General features: G+C 46.4%; 1 protein-coding gene across 1 annotated transcript in view; it reads right to left on the reverse strand.

Annotated features, from left to right (window-relative positions):
* The window catches only part of ptprsb (protein tyrosine phosphatase receptor type Sb), a 95,400-nt gene that overhangs the window by 10,846 nt on the left and 64,966 nt on the right, over positions 1-19,588 (reverse strand). The window contains exons 13-25 of the mRNA XM_089131656.1: positions 18,977-19,121; positions 15,463-15,756; positions 14,150-14,343; positions 13,500-13,526; positions 13,137-13,254; positions 12,410-12,988; positions 11,754-11,848; positions 11,207-11,460; positions 10,985-11,072; positions 8,686-8,901; positions 8,424-8,581; positions 2,313-2,425; positions 1,181-1,278 (exon numbers count right to left, since the gene is read on the reverse strand). Of these exons, the coding sequence (XP_088987782.1) occupies positions 1,181-1,278; positions 2,313-2,425; positions 8,424-8,581; positions 8,686-8,901; positions 10,985-11,072; positions 11,207-11,460; positions 11,754-11,848; positions 12,410-12,988; positions 13,137-13,254; positions 13,500-13,526; positions 14,150-14,343; positions 15,463-15,756; positions 18,977-19,121 (2,379 nt within the window). The remainder of the gene's footprint in view (positions 1-1,180; positions 1,279-2,312; positions 2,426-8,423; positions 8,582-8,685; positions 8,902-10,984; positions 11,073-11,206; positions 11,461-11,753; positions 11,849-12,409; positions 12,989-13,136; positions 13,255-13,499; positions 13,527-14,149; positions 14,344-15,462; positions 15,757-18,976; positions 19,122-19,588) is intronic.

Below are 19,588 nucleotides of genomic sequence, written 5' to 3' on the forward strand. Positions count from 1 at the left end.
CCCCCAATCCTACCCATCTCCGCCCCCTAATCCCTAAACCCACCGCAATCCTACCCATCTCCGCCCCCTAATCCCTAAACCCACCCCCAATCCTACCCATCCCCGTCCCCTAATCCCTAAACCCACCCCCAATCCTACCCATCCCCGTCCCCTAATCCCTAAACCCACCCCCAATCCTACCCATCCCGTCCCCTAATCCCTAAACCCACCGCAATCCTACCCATCCCCGCCCCCTGATCCCTAAACCCACCCCCAATCCTACCCATCCCCGTCCCCTAATCCCTAAACCCACCCCCAATCCTACCCATCCCCGTCCCCTAATCCCTAAACCCACCCCCAATCCTACCCATCCCCGTCCCCTAATCCCTAAACCCACCCCCAATCCTACCCATCCCCGCCCCCTAATCCCTAAACCCACCCCCAATCCTACCCATCCCCGTCCCCTAATCCCTAAACCCACCCCCAATCCTACCCATCCCCGCCCCCTAATCCCTAAACCCACCCCCAATCCTACCCATCTCCGCCCCCTAATCCCTAAACCCACCCCCAATCCTACCCATCCCCGTCCCCTAATCCCTAAACCCACCCCCAATCCTACCCATCCCCGCCCCCTAATCCCTAAACCCACCCCCAATCCTACCCATCCCCGCCCCCTAATCCCTAAACCCACCCCCAATCCTACCCATCCCCGCCTACCCATCCCCGCATCTATCTATCTATCTATCTATCTATCTATCTATCTATCTATCTATCTATCTATCTATCTATCTATCTATCTGTCTGTCTGTCTGTCTGTCTGTCTGTCTGTCTGTCTGTCTGTCTATCTATCTATCTATCTATCTATCTATCTATCTATCTATCTATCTATCTATCTATCTATCTATCTATCTATCTATCTATCTGCTGTTTGAGTTTGATGTCAGTTTTGTTCTTCTGCAGCTAAGACAGTAAGAGGACTCACACCAAACATGTCTAACAGCATTAACTTAACACCTTCCTATCCACAGACACACTCACACACACACGCACACACACACACACACACACACACACACACACACACACACACACACACACACACACACACACACACACACAGCTGTGGTTAATAAAACATGTCTGAAGAACAGAACAGGTGATGAAAGTCACTCTCTCTCGCCTGTCTCTCTGCGCTCCTCACCTCGTACTCCTGAGACAGATGCAGGTTGTCGTTGGCCTTCAGGCGCTCCGTGTGTTCGGGCAGATCAGAGATGGGGATGGGGGGGTGACTCATCATACCTGCGGGGGCAAAGGTCACAGCTGTCGTCATGGAGATGGCCTACAAACCCGCGTGTGCGTGTGAATCACACATGAGTGCCGTCAGCAGAAGTGCTGGAACACCTCGTGAGTGTCACAACACCTCGTGTGCAGCCTACAGAGGCTGAGATCAGTCCTGATCAGTTATTCAATCCCAGAATGCTCAGAATCATTCTGTTATGGTGAGAATGCTGACTATTAGTGTTTAAAAGTGTGACAAAAGTGTTCATTCATTGAAGCTTTTTCTTCTGAAATAAGATTAGACTAAAATTCCCAGACTTTTAATAGACTCTCTATTAATTATGGGATTATGGGAGCATTGTTTGAAAGTGTGTGTGTATGAATGAGAATGTCAATGTATCTAAATGTTTGTAATAGTCCTGTGTTGTATTTACTTTATTTATGAATTTCTATTATGATCTTGTTTGTTGTAAAGAAGGGACCCCCTCGAAAATGAGATGGTTCATCTCAAGGGGCTATCCTTGAAACAAAAGGCTATAGTAGCCACACCCCCAACTCCCCATCGACTACAGTAGCCACGCCCCCAACTCCCCATCGACTACAGTAGCCACGCCCCCAACTCCCCATCGACTACAGTAGCCACGCCCCCAACTCCCCATCGCCAACAGTAGCCACGCCCCCAACTCCCCATCGACTACAGTAGCCACGCCCCCAACTCCCCATCGCCAACAGTAGCCACGCCCCCAACTCCCCATCGACTACAGTAGCCACACCCCCAACTCCCCATCGACTACAGTAGCCACACCCCCAACTCCCCATCGACTACAGTAGCCACGCCCCCAACTCCCCATCGACTACAGTAGCCACGCCCCCAACTCTCACTATAGGCTGAGCTGAAAGAGACTGTGAGATTTGAGCTTGAGGGGCTAACGGCTAAACCAGTTTGTACAGTATAAAAACCATAATGTCTATGGAGAGTCCTCACAAAGATTGTAAACCAGACGTGTGTATGAGAGAGAGAGTGTGTGTGTGTGTGTGTGTGTGTGTGTGTGCACCTGGTGTCTGGAAGTTGATGCGTCTCATCTCCACGGGGTCGGTGGGATGGTGAGCCATCATCTCAGCATTGTTCAGCAAACATTTGGTTCCCGGCTCAGAGTCCTTGCGTTTGCTAATGAGTGAACACACACACACACACACACACACACACACTCCAGTTATTAACTAGACTCAATGGACAGAAATGAAATCAAAGGGCAGAACAACACAAATAAAGCCGCTAGAGGGACTGAGAGCGACTGAAGGTGTTCAGCTTTAATCTTCTCTCAGATCTCACTTACCTGTCGGGTTTACTGGAGTCCCATCAGACGCCGCACACACACACACACACACACACAGAGAGAGAGAGAGAGAAATCAATATAGTGCATTAGCATGCAGCCGCTACATGACACCTGCTGATAACGCTCTCCTTCATCGGGGACAGTTTAGCGGATCCCGCGGGATTGGACTGTTCCGGAGTAAATGGGAGCGGATCCGACCCAAGGGTTTATCATCCGGACCGGCCCAGTGTTTCCGCTCGCCCCCGGCGCCAGCAAGGTCACGCCAGCAATCTGGCAAACACAGATCCCTGCCACAGCGCGCGTGTGTGTGTGTGTGTGTGTGTGAGAGAGAGTGTGCATGTGTGTGTGAGTGAATAATAATATTATATATATATATATATATATATATAATATAATATAATAACTTTATTTTGTATAGCGCTTTTAAAGGTTGATTCTCAAAGCGCTCTACATAAGTGGAATTTAAAAAACACATAAACAACGATAATACAAAGTATTTGGCACAAAATTAACAACCTAAAAATAAATTAGAAATAAATATCAAGAGAAAACCATAAGATACATCTCATTAACAACCACCGCTATCACCTTTTTCCAAATGCTTCTGTAAAATATTGAGTTTTAAAGGGCATATTGCAGGTTAGAGGACCCAACGAGTCAATGCATAGAAAAACAATGTAGGAACTAGATTTTCCTTAAAATATACGTATAAACACGCTATAGAAGCTTCTGCAGTCGTTTTTGTGAGAAAATTTTACTTCCGCGTCTGAAAATGGGCGTGGCGGGCGTGACGCAATGAGCGGGAGAGCCGTCGATTCACACAACAGGAAAACGATAGGCTTGTTTGAGATGCGCCTCGCCTCGCCTGCAATGTAGTCGAGAGTAGGCGGCTGCAGTGAGGGGAGGAGTGAAAAAAGCGCAATCAAGCCGGACAGATCTAGGGTTCTCGCAGTGAATCAGACACCTGTGAGATCAAAGGCGGATATCGCGGGATTAACGGGATTCACGCTCGTGCACGTGTTGCTAATAAACTGGATGTGATTTAAGTTCTGTTGCTTTTATATAAAAATAAATATAATGAACAAGACACCCAAAGTACTTGTTAAATATGTGTTTATCAATCTTTTTTTCTTTCTTTAATACAGACGTGTTTATTGTTTTAACAAAAATGAAATATAACCCATATGGCACTGTCAGAGAGTTTATTCACCCATATATGTATACACATAAAACATGATATCAGTTTTAAAATCAAACATTTTAAAAGAGAACAATTCATCTGTTGTTCTTTTATTTTTATTTATTTTACTTTTTTATTAGAATGCAAGTTACAAACATAGCCTACCTACAAGCACCAATTCGTGAAACAAATAGGCCTATTATACATCGACAAATAAATAAACATCAGAATAAAATTAATAATAAAATAAATAAATAAATCAAAATAAGCTTAGCTTAAATAGACAGACTTACAAACTTCATCATCTATAAAATGAGAGCTATTTTTCACTTGAACATTTTAGAGTAGGCCTAGTATATTTGAGTTACTGACTATAGCTTTCTTATTTTTAACCCGTTTAAGAGATTCACAATATATATCAGTTTCAATTAAAGAAAAAAAAAACATGGCCTTGATTTGGAGAATTTAGCTTAATGAATATGGAATTTACCTTCATCATGTTGTTTAAACCAATGAGCATTAAGCTGTGTCGTCAGCAAGTCGTTTCCCATCATGCTTTTGATCAGCGCAGTCGGTGGAGAGCAACTGCGCGCGACTGCAGAATCCGACCCTTCCGCCTTGCGCTCGCGAGAGTTTTTTGACATACGTCGGCATGACATCAGAGCCAGGCGGACCGTTCTCGGACACATTTCTAACCGGCATGCATCTCGCGCTGATCACCGGTGATCGATTCTGCGCAGAATTTGCTCATCTCAAACAAGCCTAATGAATCGCATGACATTTCGGACACTGAGGAAATACTCGTATGACGGATCAAGCCATAAAGTTATGAGCCTGCTATGCTAAAGAGATCAGGGACAGGCCAGGATAATGTCAGACAGAATGGTCAGAGAAAAATTGAGCTGTGAGTGATGTGAGGAGAACCAGTGGAGAACAGGACAGGTGCCTTTTAGGTGAGAGACGTGCTTATAGGCTATACACGTTCGCTAACGATATACACTGACTGTGCTCACAATATTGTACAGATTATTATGATCCTATAACAGGCCAGCAGACATTAGTATGTTTAGGGTAGATTTATATACTATTAAATGTATAAAAACTTTACTTAAGTATATTTCTATACTAAATACTCGGGTAAATTTTTAATACATATTTTTCACCTAGGTTATAACATAAACAGAACATTAAAGGTTTGAGTATTTAAACCAATTTTGTTTTTCAATTACAAGTTTTATTTAGGGCATGACATGACTAAGTTACCTATATCACACTATTTGATGCCATTGGTAGTATACGACGATCAATATTCTTGCTTCGGCATACCATGTTGAACTCCATCATATCGCCGGGATGCTAATCATTTGATCTGAAGTGAACGCTACACACGACCGTGTTTTCCGAGCCGAGAGGAGAAATCCCGTCTCTTCACCTGCTCAAACCGCACCAGGAACGAAAGATAGGCTATAGCACCGTCACTTTTATTGTAATGGAAACTTGTGGACTTGATCTTGAAGTCCTGACAGGCTGGAGTTTTTGCAATCTCCACAAACACAATAATTTACCATGACGATGATAAATTAAAATGCAAAAACTAACGAAAGCACACTGACTGACGAGCGCTCTCACTGAACACCAGCCTGCTCTCACTGAGCCGAGGCTGCGGCTCCCTGCTATGACGTCAAATGACGCGATGTTGAAAAAAAAGCCGTTTTTACTAGCAGTCCAAGAAACGCTCACTTTATCTTCTAAATTAGTGCCCTTATGTTGTTTTTGTCATGAGTCTGGTTCTTTCTTTCTGTTTTCTTTCCTTTGTCTCCCTCTGCCGGTTAGACTTCGTCATTTCTTCTCTTTCCACACGCCTACACTTCTATTTTCTCCTCCTTTCATTACCGTCAGCTGTTTCTCATATTCTCATCAACTACACACCTGTTCTCTATCTTCTCCTCATCTCCACGCTACTTCTAGCCCTCTCTTTCTTGTCTGAATTGTCGGATTATTGTTTGACCCTAACGTATGTTGGATCGCTGTTGTTTGACTTCTTTGAGTAATTTCTCCACCAGTCCTGTTTTGTCCTGTCCAGTCTGGTCCTGTGTGTCTGAGAGGATCATTGCCTACCGCTGTGCTATACTGCTTCTGTGTTACTCTCAGCAGTCGCCGAGGAGAGTAGCTGAGGGTCTGACTACAGGAGCGCTGTACCAGTTCCATAGCTCCCGATCACTCTGGGTGGCCAGCTGAGGCCCCTTATCTCCATCTGCAGAGCTACTTTCTGTTCTCTTCTGTGAAAAGACATTTTCGGTTATTCAGCCTGTGAGGCGGTGATTAATTTTCTTATTAAAGTTTTGAGTTATTTCTGCAACCTACTCTGGACTCCTCTGAATCTGTGACAGTTTTAAACATTTTAAATGCTGCATTAACTTTTCATATGGTATTTTCATACAAGGTTATCTATAAATTTCGATTTTTTTTTTTACCTGTAATATGCTCTTTAAGGGATGATTTAAACCTTTTCAAAGATGGTGCAAATCTTATTTCCCACTGTTTTTTTTAGGTTCGTTACCGGGAAGATACGGAGGAGCGAGTCCATTCAATGCCTTATACGTCAACATAGAAATTAAAATCAACACAAAATTTAACAGGTAACCAATGCAAGGTCTCTAAAATAGGTTTTATATGATCCCTCTGTCTTGTCCGAGTCAGAATACCTGCAGCAGAGTTTTGTGCCCACTGAAGTTTGTTCAAAATAGATTTCGATGCTCCTGCTAATAAGACATTGCAATTATCAATTCTAGAAAAAAACAGAGTGTTAATTATTCTTTCAGCTACAGGAAAAACCAGCATGGACCGTAATCTGGATATATTTCTAAGATGAAAGAAAGAAACTTTAACAGTATTACGTATGTGAAGGTCAAATATTAGATTAGAATCGAAAATTACGCCCAAGTTTGTGTGTGTGTGTGTGTGTGTGTGTGTGTGTGTGTGTGTGTGTGTGTGTGTGTGTGCGAGTGTGTGTGTGTACGAGTGTGTGAGTGTGTAATGTAATACGTAAAGTAATGTTAACTAATGAACTATATTGTAAGTGTTACCGAGTTTCCATTTGTGTCACATTTTACTCATGACGAGTCTTCATCATCATCATCATCATCACTGCACTCCTGCATGTTAATGGAGTGTTCCCAGACAGCAAACTGACATTGAATCAATGTGGAAACGACGTCTCTCATGACATTGAAACAACGTTGATTTTGCTCATCGAATTAACGTTGAACCAACGTCAGACACGGCATTCTTCAAAGCTAAATGAAAATCGAAAATTGGTTTGCTTTCATAACGTTGAAACAACGCGTTGATTTCAAGTTGATTTTCCGTTAGTTTTGAAAGAATGACGCGCCTGACGTTGGTTCAACGTTAATTTGATGAGCAAAACAATGTCAGATCAACGTTGTTTCGATGTCATATTTCCACGTTGATTCAATGTCAGTCTGCTATCTGGGTTTTCTCATTCACAGGGTTTAGCAGAAGCAGAACTCATCAGAGTTGCATGAACTTAAAGTTAAAAACATCACGTTAACATTTCCTCCAAACGCAGGAGAAGTTGAGTTCATATGAGCAGAATAAACTAGTTAAGAAAACACAATGTATAGTGTTGTAAACATTCATCTTTACAATGAAAATATAAAAAGCTTAGCTAGATGTTCAATGTTAATAACTGTAGAAGTGACATCATCACAGTCTGTGGAAAGTTTACTAACACATGATTAAAAGTTAATGGACCTAATGAACTAACATTAAACAGGTTAATCAACTAAGATTAACAACGTGAATATAATATAGATGACATCTAATCAGTCTGATAAGGTCTTGGCTCGTCTGGTCGAGTCTATTATCTCCGTCCAGAAATAGCAGATTCCTACATATTTAATCACTCGTTATTCTCTCTGTCGCTTCAGGAACAGTCCCATCATCTCTTCTAACGAGCAGACCATATTAATGCATATTTCCATATTTATAATTAGTTATTTCACATGTTGCACACACACACACACACACACACACACACACACACTCCAGATCTGATGAACAGATGCAATGCTTTTGATCTAGGTGATATTGACATGAACTAAGATTTATAAACACTGTAGCAGTATGAAGTCATCTAATGCGAACAAACGCCACCTTATTGTAAGTGTTTCCGATTTAAATATTAATAAATAATAATAATAGATTTTAGATAACATTTAAAATAATAATAGATTTAGTCTACATTACCAATGTCTTGCAGGGGGTGTAAAATTATGAGCATGTGATCTGACAACCCGATCTCACGGGAATTCGTACGAATTTTACGAGGTGGCTAATTCGTAACAATTTGTACGACCTCACTCGTACGAATTAGTACGATTTAGCTAAATCGTACATATTTTACGAATTAGCCAATTCGTATGAATTCGTACGAATGACCTACCCCTGACCCCGCCCCTAAACATAACCGTCACGTGGGTTTAGACAAATCGTACAAATTTGTACGAGTGAGGTCGTATGAATTAGTACGAATTAGCCACTTTTGAATCACTCGTACGAATTGGTCGTGAGATACGGTAGGATCTGACACACGAGTCACATGACCTGGCGTGGGTTCAGACTCACTTCTTGTAGAGCAGGATGGCGATGACGATGCAGACGATGAAGACGACGGCCAGGACGGGTCCCAGAACCCAGATCAGCCCGTCGCTCGCGTCCAGCGGCTGCGGGTCCGAGTCCGGCGCGATCACGGGGTCGGTGTAAGGGCTGGCCACAAACATCTTCTGAACACACAAACACAGGAGCGTTACGCCTGCACACACACACACACACACACACTCACAGTAATACTCTCTCACACACACACAGTACAGACGGCACATCTTACCCCAGTGGTGGAGTTGAGCTCGGCCAGGATGAAGAACACGTACTCCTGGCCGGACTCTAAGGCTCGGTTCTCGAAGCCGCCGTAGTCCTGCTGGTTCCCCAGCGTGAAGAAGCCGGGCAGGGTGGCGGGCGTGAAGCGGGCCGTGATGTAGGCTCTCCGCAGGTCCACCTGACGCTGCCGCGGGTCCCGCTGCTTCTGGCTGATGTCCTTCAACAGCTGCAACACACACACACACACCAGACCTCTCAGAGGGAGTCTGCAGCTCCGTCGTTTATGTGTGTATGTGGTGTGTTTAATCCGCTTTAACACACACCGTGTGTAAGTTCATGAGTGGACAGCATTGCTTTCAGACAGTCTCAAAAACACGCTTTGAAGTCGCTGGTGTTTCTGATGTCACAAACCACCTCGTAACCAATCAGATCAACGTGTGATCGTCAACCAGTGGTGAGTGAGTGAGTGGAGGCGGGGCTTGTTTGCATATTCATAGAACCACGCATATTAAATGACGTGAGGGTGTCGAGTTACATTCAAGATATTTTAAGGCAAAAAAGGAAAAACTTTTAAATATGTAATTTCGGTGATCAAAGAATTTAAAGGGATATGATGATTGACGATGGGGGACTTTAACATGATCACTGTTGTTTGCTGTATTAAAGTTAGATATGTAAAAGTAGTGAAGCAAGTTTTGTTTAGTTTTATGTGTCAATGTTGCGAAGCAATAATTGGTTGTTTAATACTTGCGTGTGAGCTTCACCCGGCTCATATATCCCGTGATCATCGCTACAGCGGGTGTCATGTTACATGAGCTCTGGAAAGACTGGTGCAGGTCAAAACACTGAAGAAATACACTCTTAGACCAGCAAGTTGAGGCTGCTGTGACAAAAAGTTCAAGTGATGTTGATAAATGTGAGGCAAATGTTGTCTTTCCCCTCATTAACATGTTCAAATCACAAACATTCTCTTCTGAGGGACGACGAGGCTTTCCCTGGTGAACATGGCAGGGCTGTAAATGCCTGAATGTAAATGTGATCTTGTGTTGTGTAGAACGGTCTCAGGTTCAGGTGTGTTATCGTGTGTCCTGTTGTGTGTGTGTGTGTGTGTGTGTGTGTTTACACCCTGCATTATCTCTGGAGAATCTCCGACCAAACGCTCATGATCACATTCACACACACGACGTCCGACAGGAGAAGTCGAACCGCAGGAGTTTAAACAACATTCCAGCAGATCTGAGATTGAACTACAAAAACACTCACATCAGTAAAAACCATAATAACAACAATAAGAAGACACACACTTACACAATAAATCCCTTTTGCCTCAGCAGAGCCTGTGATTGGATAACTGGACTAACCAGCGGACCAATCGCGTCGCATCTCAAATGCTGGTTTGGTTAAAACTGATACTGGCTCTAAAGCTAGCGAGACAGTGAGCGGCTAACGCAAGTGAGACAGTGAGCAGCTAATGCTAGTAAGACAGTGAGCAGCTAACGCTAGTGAGACAGTGAGCAGCTAATGCTAGTGAGACAGTGAGCAGATAATGCTAGTGAGACTTTGAGCGGCTAACGCTAGTGAGACAGTGAGCAGCTAAGGCTAGTGAGACATTGAGCAGCTAACGCTAGTGAGACAGTGAGCAGCTAATGCTAGTGAGACATTGAGCAGCTAACGCTAGTGAGACATTGAGCAGCTAACGCTAGTGAGACAGTGAGCAGATAATGCTAGTGAGACAGTGAGCAGCTAATGCTAGTGAGACAGTGAGCAGCTAATGCTAGTGAGACAGTGAGCAGCTAACGCTAGTGAGACAGTGAGCAGATAATGCTAGTGAGACAGTGAGCAGCTAATGCTAGTGAGACAGTGAGCAGCTAATGCTAGTGAGACAGTGAACAGCTAATGCTAGTGAGACATTGAGCGGCTAACGCTAGTGAGACAGTGAGCAGCTAAGGCTAGTGAGACATTGAGCAGCTAACGCTAGTGAGACAGTGAGCAGCTAACGCTAGTGAGACATTGAGCGGCTAACGCTAGTGAGACATTGAGCGGCTAACGCTAATGAGACAGTGAGCGGCTAACGCTAGTGAGACAGTGAGCGGCTAACGCTAATGAGACAGTGAGCGGCTAACGCTAATGAGACAGTGAGCGGCTAACGCTAATGAGACAGTGAGCGAGACAGTGAGCGGCTAACGCTAATGAGACAGTGAGCGGCTAACGCTAATGAGACAGTGAGCGGCTAACGCTAATGAGACAGTGAGCGGCTAACGCCATGAGACAGTGAGCGGCTAACGCCATGTGACAGTGAGCGGCTGTACCTCCTCCAGGTCCATCTCGTCTGGGCTCTTCAGATGACGGATCACTCCGCGGGCTCTCTTCAGAGGAACCACCACCACATAGATGTTCCTGCCGGCACAGACGCAACACGAGGGTTAGTTAGTTCTCAGAATCTCATCAAGCACACGAGCTGCACGCTAGCGAACGTGATGCCGTGGACGTGAGGTTCGTGTCCGCATGCGTGTGCTGAGTGAGCTCCGCACCTGACGTGGCTCCGGGTGTCCAGCGAGGGCAGGATGATGGTGACCGTGGCCTCGGCTTCTCGCGTGTGGTCCAGCTCGGGCCGGCGGATCAGGATGGGTGGCGAGGTCTTGGCGTGGATGCGGTGTCTCAGTCCTCCCATGTTCCCCTCGGGACTGGTGATCTTGAAGTCGTAACTGGTGTCCGGCTGAAGGTTGGGAATCACCGCTTTCCTCAGACGAGCGTCCACCTCCATCTTCTGCCGGTTATACTCCACCTGAGGACCAGACGAGCGTTCCTAGAGTCAGAGAGTCAAGAGCCTCCAAAACCCTGTGGTGTGAATGAACGGCCAGAACACATCAACAGATTCTGTGTTCTGTTAGCGGTGTCGTGTTAGCGCCCCCTAAGTTAATATCTAATGATCTTTACAACGGAAGTGAATCAATCAAAACTAACTTAATTTAGACGATAACATCCTCTCTGGTGACACTCTTCTTTGCTTTAATCTTTGTCTAGATGTTAGTAACTGTGAGTGATGTTTCTGCGCGTGAGCTGTGGCAGGGCACTCACTGTGAAGCGATAGGGGGCGCTGTTCTCCGGGAACTCCCACGTCAGCAACACACTCGTCTTCGTCGCCAGATTCACAGAGAAGTTCCTCGGCACGTCTGTCCGAAAACACACACAGACACAAACAACACGTGAGACTGGCGGACTAAAAGAACTTCCAAACACACACACACACACACACTGGGCGGTGAGGGAGCCGCGTGCGCCGAGGCCTGTGCAGGGAATAGTGTGTGTGATGCTGAAGGTGAGCGTATGGCGGACACAGGTGTGGCTGATCCACCGAGAGCCGACACACATTCACTCGCTGCGGATCAAGGTTATTCAGGAGGAAGGAAGTCGAGAGGTGAGACATAAACCCAAACACACACAAACAAACACTTATTTTCTATGTGCCACACCACAAACTGGACTGGGAAGTGTTAGGAAATGTAGGAAGTGAAGGAACTCAAAATAGAGGATGAAAAGAAAACGTCTCTAGTCTTACTACGAATTCAAGTGCTCGTCCTCCGATGGACTGTGACTGACACCTGTCACTTACCTCGAAACTCCGCCCCCTAACGGCTGGCTGCGTGTTACCTGTGCTCCGCCCACATTCACATCTCCACTGTGATTGGTTGGGTGGGGTTGGTTGTGGGTGGGGTTTCGTTCACCAGTCGTACCTGTGTCGAAGGCTGTGGTTCGGAACCGCACCTGTGGGCTAAACGGGCCTGACCCGGCGCCGTTATGAGCCGATATTCTCACAGCATACGCCTGGTCCGGGTTCAGCCCGTGAATGGTGTAGCTACACGCGTCCGCCGGCACCGTTAGTGTCCGCGGTTCAACGGCACTTTCCGCTTCCTGGTACGTGAGCGTGTATCCCGTATAAGCGCCGCCCGGAGGAATCCAGGAGAACTGCAGCGAGCAGCATGTGGCGTTCGCTCGCTCCAACAGCTGCGGGAAACCTCTGGGAGGAAACTCCGGCACCGACAGCTCCTCCTCCGCCGGCTCGCCGTAGCCAGAGCGCCCTCTAGCGGCCAGGAGGAACCAGTACACGCCTCCAGGACGCAGGTCGCTCACGTCGCGCTGGCGCTCCTCGGGTCTGACGTCGACAGAGAACGAGTGCGAGTGGTTTTTGAGGCCGTAGGTCAGGCGGAAGCCCTGGATCTCCTGCAGAGGGCTGGAGGACGGTTGGGTCGTCCAGATCACTGACGCCGACGTCTCGTTAACCAGATGCACCGACAGAACGGGGCGAGCTGGCACTACAGGAGACACACACACACATGAACCTATGAAAGGACATGAGTTTGGCCCCTATTGCACCAATTCCATTAATAAAATGATCTCTGGAGCCCAAAAGTGCGTGAGCCCTTAGAATCCTCCTACACACACACACACACACACACTCACATGTGACGGGTGTCTGCACCAGTTGAGCGAGGCTCTGAGCTCCGTCTCCTCTGATGGTGTAAGCCGCCACACTGATGGAGTAAAGCGTCTCCGGCTGCAGATCCTCAATGATCAGCTCCTACACACACCAGGCATGATGTCATCACAGCATTGACCAATCAGCTCTGACCTCACACCTGCTCTGATCACGTTACTGGCGCATTCATTCATTCATTCATTTATTAATGCATTTCTTCATTAATCCCTATTCAATCATTGATGCATTCTTTCATGCATTCCTACAGTAATTCATTCATTCCTCTTCCTGGACTCTGACATGTTTCAGTCTCTGCCGTTTTTTCACAAGCTGAAGCTCATACTCACATATTGTGCCGTCTCATCCATGTCCCTCTAACGGCAGGACGACACACACACACGTGAGAGATCCAGTGATGAGCAGGCGGCGTGTAGGAGGAGAAGAGGAGGGTGAGATTCATTTAGTGAAAGAACAGACTGTAGTTTGTTCATTCAGATCAGCTCACAATACTAACATACTCAATCCATACTAACATACTCAGTCCATACTAACATACTCAGTCCATACTAACATACTCAGTCCATACTAACATACTCAACCCATACTAACATACTCAATCCATACTAACATACTCAGTCCATACTAACATACTCAGTCCATACTAACATACTCAGTCCATACTAACATAATCAACCCATACTAACATAATCAATCCATACTAACATACTCAGTCCCTACTAACATACTCAACCCATACTAACATACTTAACCCATACTAACATCTAAAACTAAAGATCTAAATACTAGAATACAAGATCTAAAAACTACAAAAGCACACCTAACAGCAATATATCATAAGAATGAATGTGACCATTTGTGAATTTAATGGAAAAAAATCGTGTACGTTCACTTTCTTCTACACTGCAAAATCAGCTGGATAAGAATTATTGGCAGATTATGTAAATTAGTTTGAGGTGTGCCAGGGTCGTGACCTCACCTGGGCGTCGTCCAGCATCATGTCTCTGATGCGCGGCAGGCCATGTGACTCCCCGTTCTCCACACGCGCGTAATGAACCTGGTAACCGCGGATCTGCCCGTTCCGTTGCCCCGGCAACACAGAGCGCCACGACACTTTAACACAGGTGCTGTTTATTGGCTGGACATCCACCTGACGGGGCGGAGCTCCGGGGACTGAACACACACATGCACAGATAAACGCACAGACACACACACACACTTAAAAGTTGAATCTGCAGTGTTTCCCATACATTGATTTATCTGAGAAGCCAAAATATAAAGACTGACCAGCACAAACAGATTTCAGTGCTTGCCAGTTATTATCTAGACTGTGGCAGCCCGAATATATACTTTATGGCCAAACAGTATTGGGACACGCCTCCGCTCAGGGAACTCAAGCGTGGGACTGCAATCGGTTTTCATTTGTGCAAGAAGTCCATTCAGGAGATTTCATCACTACTAAATATTCCACAGACAACTGTTATTGGTATTTTAACAAAGTGGAAGCAATTGGGAACAACAGCAGCTCAGCCATGAAGTGGTAGGCCACGTGAAATCCCAGAGCGGGTCAGCGCAACCTGAGGCTCACGGTGCACAGAAGAACTTTCTGTCAACAGCTACAGACCTCCAGACTTCTGTGGCCTTCAGATTAGCTCAAGAACAGTGTGTAGAGCTTCATGTAAGGGCAAGCGCCCCAAAACTTTTGGCAATATAGTATATATTTAAACGTCGCATAATAACACAAAAGGTATTTAATGTTGTTTTTTGTGCCATTTCACTAAGTGTGAAAGTGTAAGGCTTTGATCAGCTCTGCATCTCAGTTCACAGTGAATGAATGCAGTGAACTCAGCCTGTATTTGGAAACGTAGATACGCATTATTACCACATTTGCATAGTTGACGATTACAGCATTATACTAGATTTGTACTAGATTATATTATTATATTACCCTTCCTTCCTCTTAATTATAGTCACTGATGATTATTATCAAGTCACTGATCTGAAGAACCTCTAATGAAACATCAAGACCTTTATTGATCTACAAAAAAGCACCTGAAGAATCTATCAGCTCTAGATTAGAAGAGGGATCTAATGCTGAAGAATCTCCTTCACAGCAGACATGAGTGTTTCATAACTGATCTGAATAATGACTCACTGACATTCTGTAGACCTGCTTTACTGCTGAATCTGAACATGTCTCATATCTGATGAAGTCTGATTCTGTAATTCTCCTGTTTACTTCTGTGACACGATCTGTACTTTATGAAGCTCTGGAGGTTTGACTGATTTTACCGTCCTCATCGGTTCTGCACTCTACGGCTTGGCTCTGGGGTCCGAGGCCCTGCTCCGTCAGTGCTGCCACCGTGAGGAGGTATGAGCTCCAGCGCCGCAGGCCTTTCAGGAGCGCCTGTCCCGCGTCCGGCTCCAGACGCAGCGTCTGCACTGAGTCTCCGCCGCCGCTGAGCTGATAACACACCTCGTACCCGAGCAGCGGCGAGTTCTGCTCCGGCGCCGGAGCCCAGCTCACCGACAGAGAGGAGGAGCTGATGGAGGAGCAACGGACCTGAGCCGGGGGAGCTGTGGGCTCTGACCGGAGGAGGAGAGGAGGAGGAAGAGGAGGAGAGTAGGAAGAGGAGAGGAGAAACAGAAGAGGAGGAGGAGGAGAGGAGGAAGAGGAGTGGGAGAGGGGGAGGAGGAGGAAGAGGAGAGGAGGAAGAGGAGAGGAGAAACAGAAGAGGAGGAGGAGGAGAGGAGGAAGAGGAGTGGGAGAGGGGGAGGAGGAGGAAGAGGAGAGGAGGAAGAGGAGAATGAGGAAGAAGAGGAGTGGGAGAGGAGGAAGAGGAAGAGGAGAAACAGAAGAGGAGGAGGAGGAGAGGAGGAAGAGGAGTGGGAGAGGGGGAGGAGGAGGAAGAGGAGAGGAGGAAGAGGAGAGGAGAAACAGAAGAGGAGGAGGAGGAGAGGAGGAAGAGGAGTGGGAGAGGGGGAGGAGGAGGAAGAGGAGAGGAGGAAGAGGAGAATGAGGAAGAAGAGGAGTGGGAGAGGAGGAAGAGGAAGAGGAGAAACAGAAGAGGAGGAGGAGGAGGAGAGGAGGAAGAGGAGTGGGAAAGGGGGAGGAGGAGGAAGAGGAGAGGAGTGGAGGAAGAGGAGGATGAGGAAGAAGAGGAGTGGGAGAGGAGGAAGAGCAGAGGAGGAAGAGGAGGGAGAGAAAGACGAGAAGAGGAGAAACAGAAGAGGAGGTGGAGGAGAAGAGGAAGAGGAGTGGGAGAGGGGGAGGAGGAGGAAGAGGAGAGGAGGAAGAGGAGTAGAAGAAGGGAAGGAGGAGGAGGAGGAGGAGGAAGAGGAGAGGAGGAAGAGGAGGAGTGGGAGAGGAGGAAGAGCAGAGGAGGAAGAGGAGGAAGAGAAAGACGAGAAGAGGAGAAACAGAAGAGGAGGTGGAGGAAGAGGAGAGGAGGAGGAGAAAGAAGAGTAGAGGAGGGAGGGGAGGAGGAGGAGGAGAGGAGGAAGAGGAGGATGAGGAAGAAGAGGAGTGGGAGAGGAGGAAGAGCAGAGGAGGAAAAGGAGTGGGAGAAGAGGAGGAAGAGGTGGAAGAGGAGAGGAGGAAGAGAAAGACGAGAAGAGGAACAGAAGAGGAGAAGGAGGAAGAGGAGGATGAGAAAGAAGAGGAGTGGGAGAGGAGGAAGAGAAAGATGAGAAGAGGAACAGAAGAGGAGAAGGAGGAAGAGGAGGATGAGAAAGAAGAGGAGTGGGAGAGGAGGAAGAGAAAGATGAGAAGAGGAACAGAAGAGGAGGTGGAGGAAGAGGAGGAGGATGAGGAAGAGCAAGAGTCGAAAATACAACACAGAGAGGAAAGATCATTGAGGAATGTGGAGGAGGAGAAAACAGAAATAAAGCAAAAATAAATCAATACAACATAAAGACAAACGCAGAGGATGCGGCTACAAAAATAGTACGGATCAATAAAAAAAATTATGAGGCTCAAATTAAATTCAACTCAAAAGATAAATGATGCAAACAAAGGAAGAAAGAGGCAAAATGAAATGAAAGATGTGTTGTGATGCAGTGATGGAGGAATCTGTCAGAATCGCTCTCAAGACAAGCATCTGATCAACATATTGACCAGAACAGGCAATCTAATTACAGCAGCGCCGAGTGTGTGGCGGAGCGCTGTTGCCATGGAAACACGGCTTGATGGATGGAGCGACGCATCGGTCCAGGATCAGGATTCCTGCCCAGATGGTGATGACTGAAACCCATCGGGTTATGGAGGAGCGTAAGGTTCCTCCGGCTCCCGCGAGACGAATGAGCCGAGGAGGAGCTCTGAGTCTGCAGTGGTGTGTATCCGACACTGCTGGTCATGTTCCTCCGTCGGATACACACATCTGCTAAACAGCTACAGTCTGGCTTCAAGAACAGCCGAACTTCAGCAAGAGCCATTCTGCCGGTCACGCTAGAAACCTGTCTGAGAATCTACATATCACTCAACTCCACCGTATGTAATCACACACGCCCACACACACACGCAATTTCTCTGAGCTTCAGTCTCGGTAGAATAGGAGAGTATAGAATTGTGGGTATTATCTGTCATTAATACTGCGGTTAATGCGAGGCTCTGCTCTCCGTCAGCGTAATTGACTGAAACCTTTCCAGCTGAACGACAACGAGAGCTGAGAGAGTTATTAAAATTAACAAGAGATCCGAGACTTTCTCACGATCAATCAAAGCGTAAGGTTCTCGGCTCCGCCGACCCGTGACCAGCCTCTGTTCTCACACACTCCCGTAACACGATCATTAATCTGACAAGCGATGATTCAATTAGCGTTTATAGAACATGACATGTCAAAGAGAACTGCGGATGCGTAGTTGCGTTCTGTGAGTGAGTGTGTGTGTTTGTGCCGGACTCATCAGAACCAGATGATGATCGAGACGCTTATATTCATACCGTTCATCAGTCAAACTGCAGGACTGTGTTCGGATAATGAATAATAGATCAGCTGCACAGATCCGGGAGAGAGGAATCATGAAGAGTCTTACGGCTGTTGAGATGCTCATCCTCCTCACTTACCGTTAACCATCCTGCAAAACACCAGCTTCAGCAGCGTTACTGAGGAGCACTCACACACACACTCCAACACACACACACACACACACAGTAGAGCTAGACTGAAGGAGGAAGAGAAGAAAGAGGTGAAAAGGCAGAAATTAAAAACACAAATCCCGTCCAGTTTGGTGGCTTTGGCTTGCTTTTCAATAATCTCCTGGAAATACTGGTGGACATAAACATCACACACACATTTCTCAATGACGGATGGATGGATGGATGGAGGGATGGAGGGAAGGATGAATAAACTAAACTGGGGAGGAATTCAACCGTTTGTGCCTAAAAACATCTTTCTCAACAATCCCCTTCAGCAGGAGTGTTAAACGCCACCCGAGCAGGCGGTGTGCTGTTCGTGAACATGTGCTTCTGATGAGCGGCCAGAGCTTTTTTGGGCCATTATCTGATTTGAATAGCGCCTGTGCAAATGAACGACACCACCAGCACATTACCGAGTGTGTGTGTGTGTGTGTGTGTGTTTCAGCATGCGACTGAATTCCCCCGCAGCTCATAGTTTGTTTACACCGCCAGATATTAGTTAGATATTAGAAAACGACGACTGAGCAAAGCCAACACAGATCGAAGATGCTCTGCACAGCCCGGAGGACCAGAGCGTCACACGCGGTCAGGAACAGGTTAATGTGCTTCACCAACATGAGAGGTTTACTCGGCTCCAGCAGTCTCTTTAGGGACGGAGGCTCTCACACATACTTGCTTGCGCCGTGCGCTGGCTGATCTCGTTGGTGAACGCTCCGATGCCTTTGTTGGAAACGGCGGCCAGAGAGAAGGTGTATTCGGTGTTTGCGCGCAGACCCTCCACCACATACGCCGTTCTAGGCTCAAAGTTCCTCTTCTCCTGTTGGACAGAAAGATGATTTTAACACTATTGTCATGATCTAAGCTCATGTCTAAAGCGCACAGCGCAAGAGCACTTAGGACGTCTGAATCCACTGTTGCCGATGGTTTGTCTCTATTCTCTAATGAGTTAGGGTGTGTTTTGGGGCGTAACGTACAATAAACCAATCAGAGTCTCGTCTCCAATTCCCTTTAAAAGCCAGTTGCGCTCGCATGGCGGATTCCCTATTTACATAATGAAATTTGCAAGCTACTATAGCAAGGAAACGGATCTGCTCGTGAGCGAGATTAAAGCTGTGTGTGTGTGTGTGTGAGCGAGATTAAAGCTGTGTGTGTGTGTGTGTGTGTGTGTGAGAGAGAGAGAAGTTAAAGCGCAATCATCTACTGGACAAAGTGTGGCGTGTTGTGGACCCGCCTGTAGGCTCGTATAATTACTCTTTAAATAACAAACAAAAATTGCGCCATTGA

The sequence above is a fragment of the Pimephales promelas genome, chromosome 5, assembly GCF_988280905.1.
Source record: "Pimephales promelas chromosome 5, fPimPro1.hap1.1, whole genome shotgun sequence".
In the NCBI taxonomy this organism is placed as follows: domain Eukaryota; kingdom Metazoa; phylum Chordata; class Actinopteri; order Cypriniformes; family Leuciscidae; genus Pimephales; species Pimephales promelas.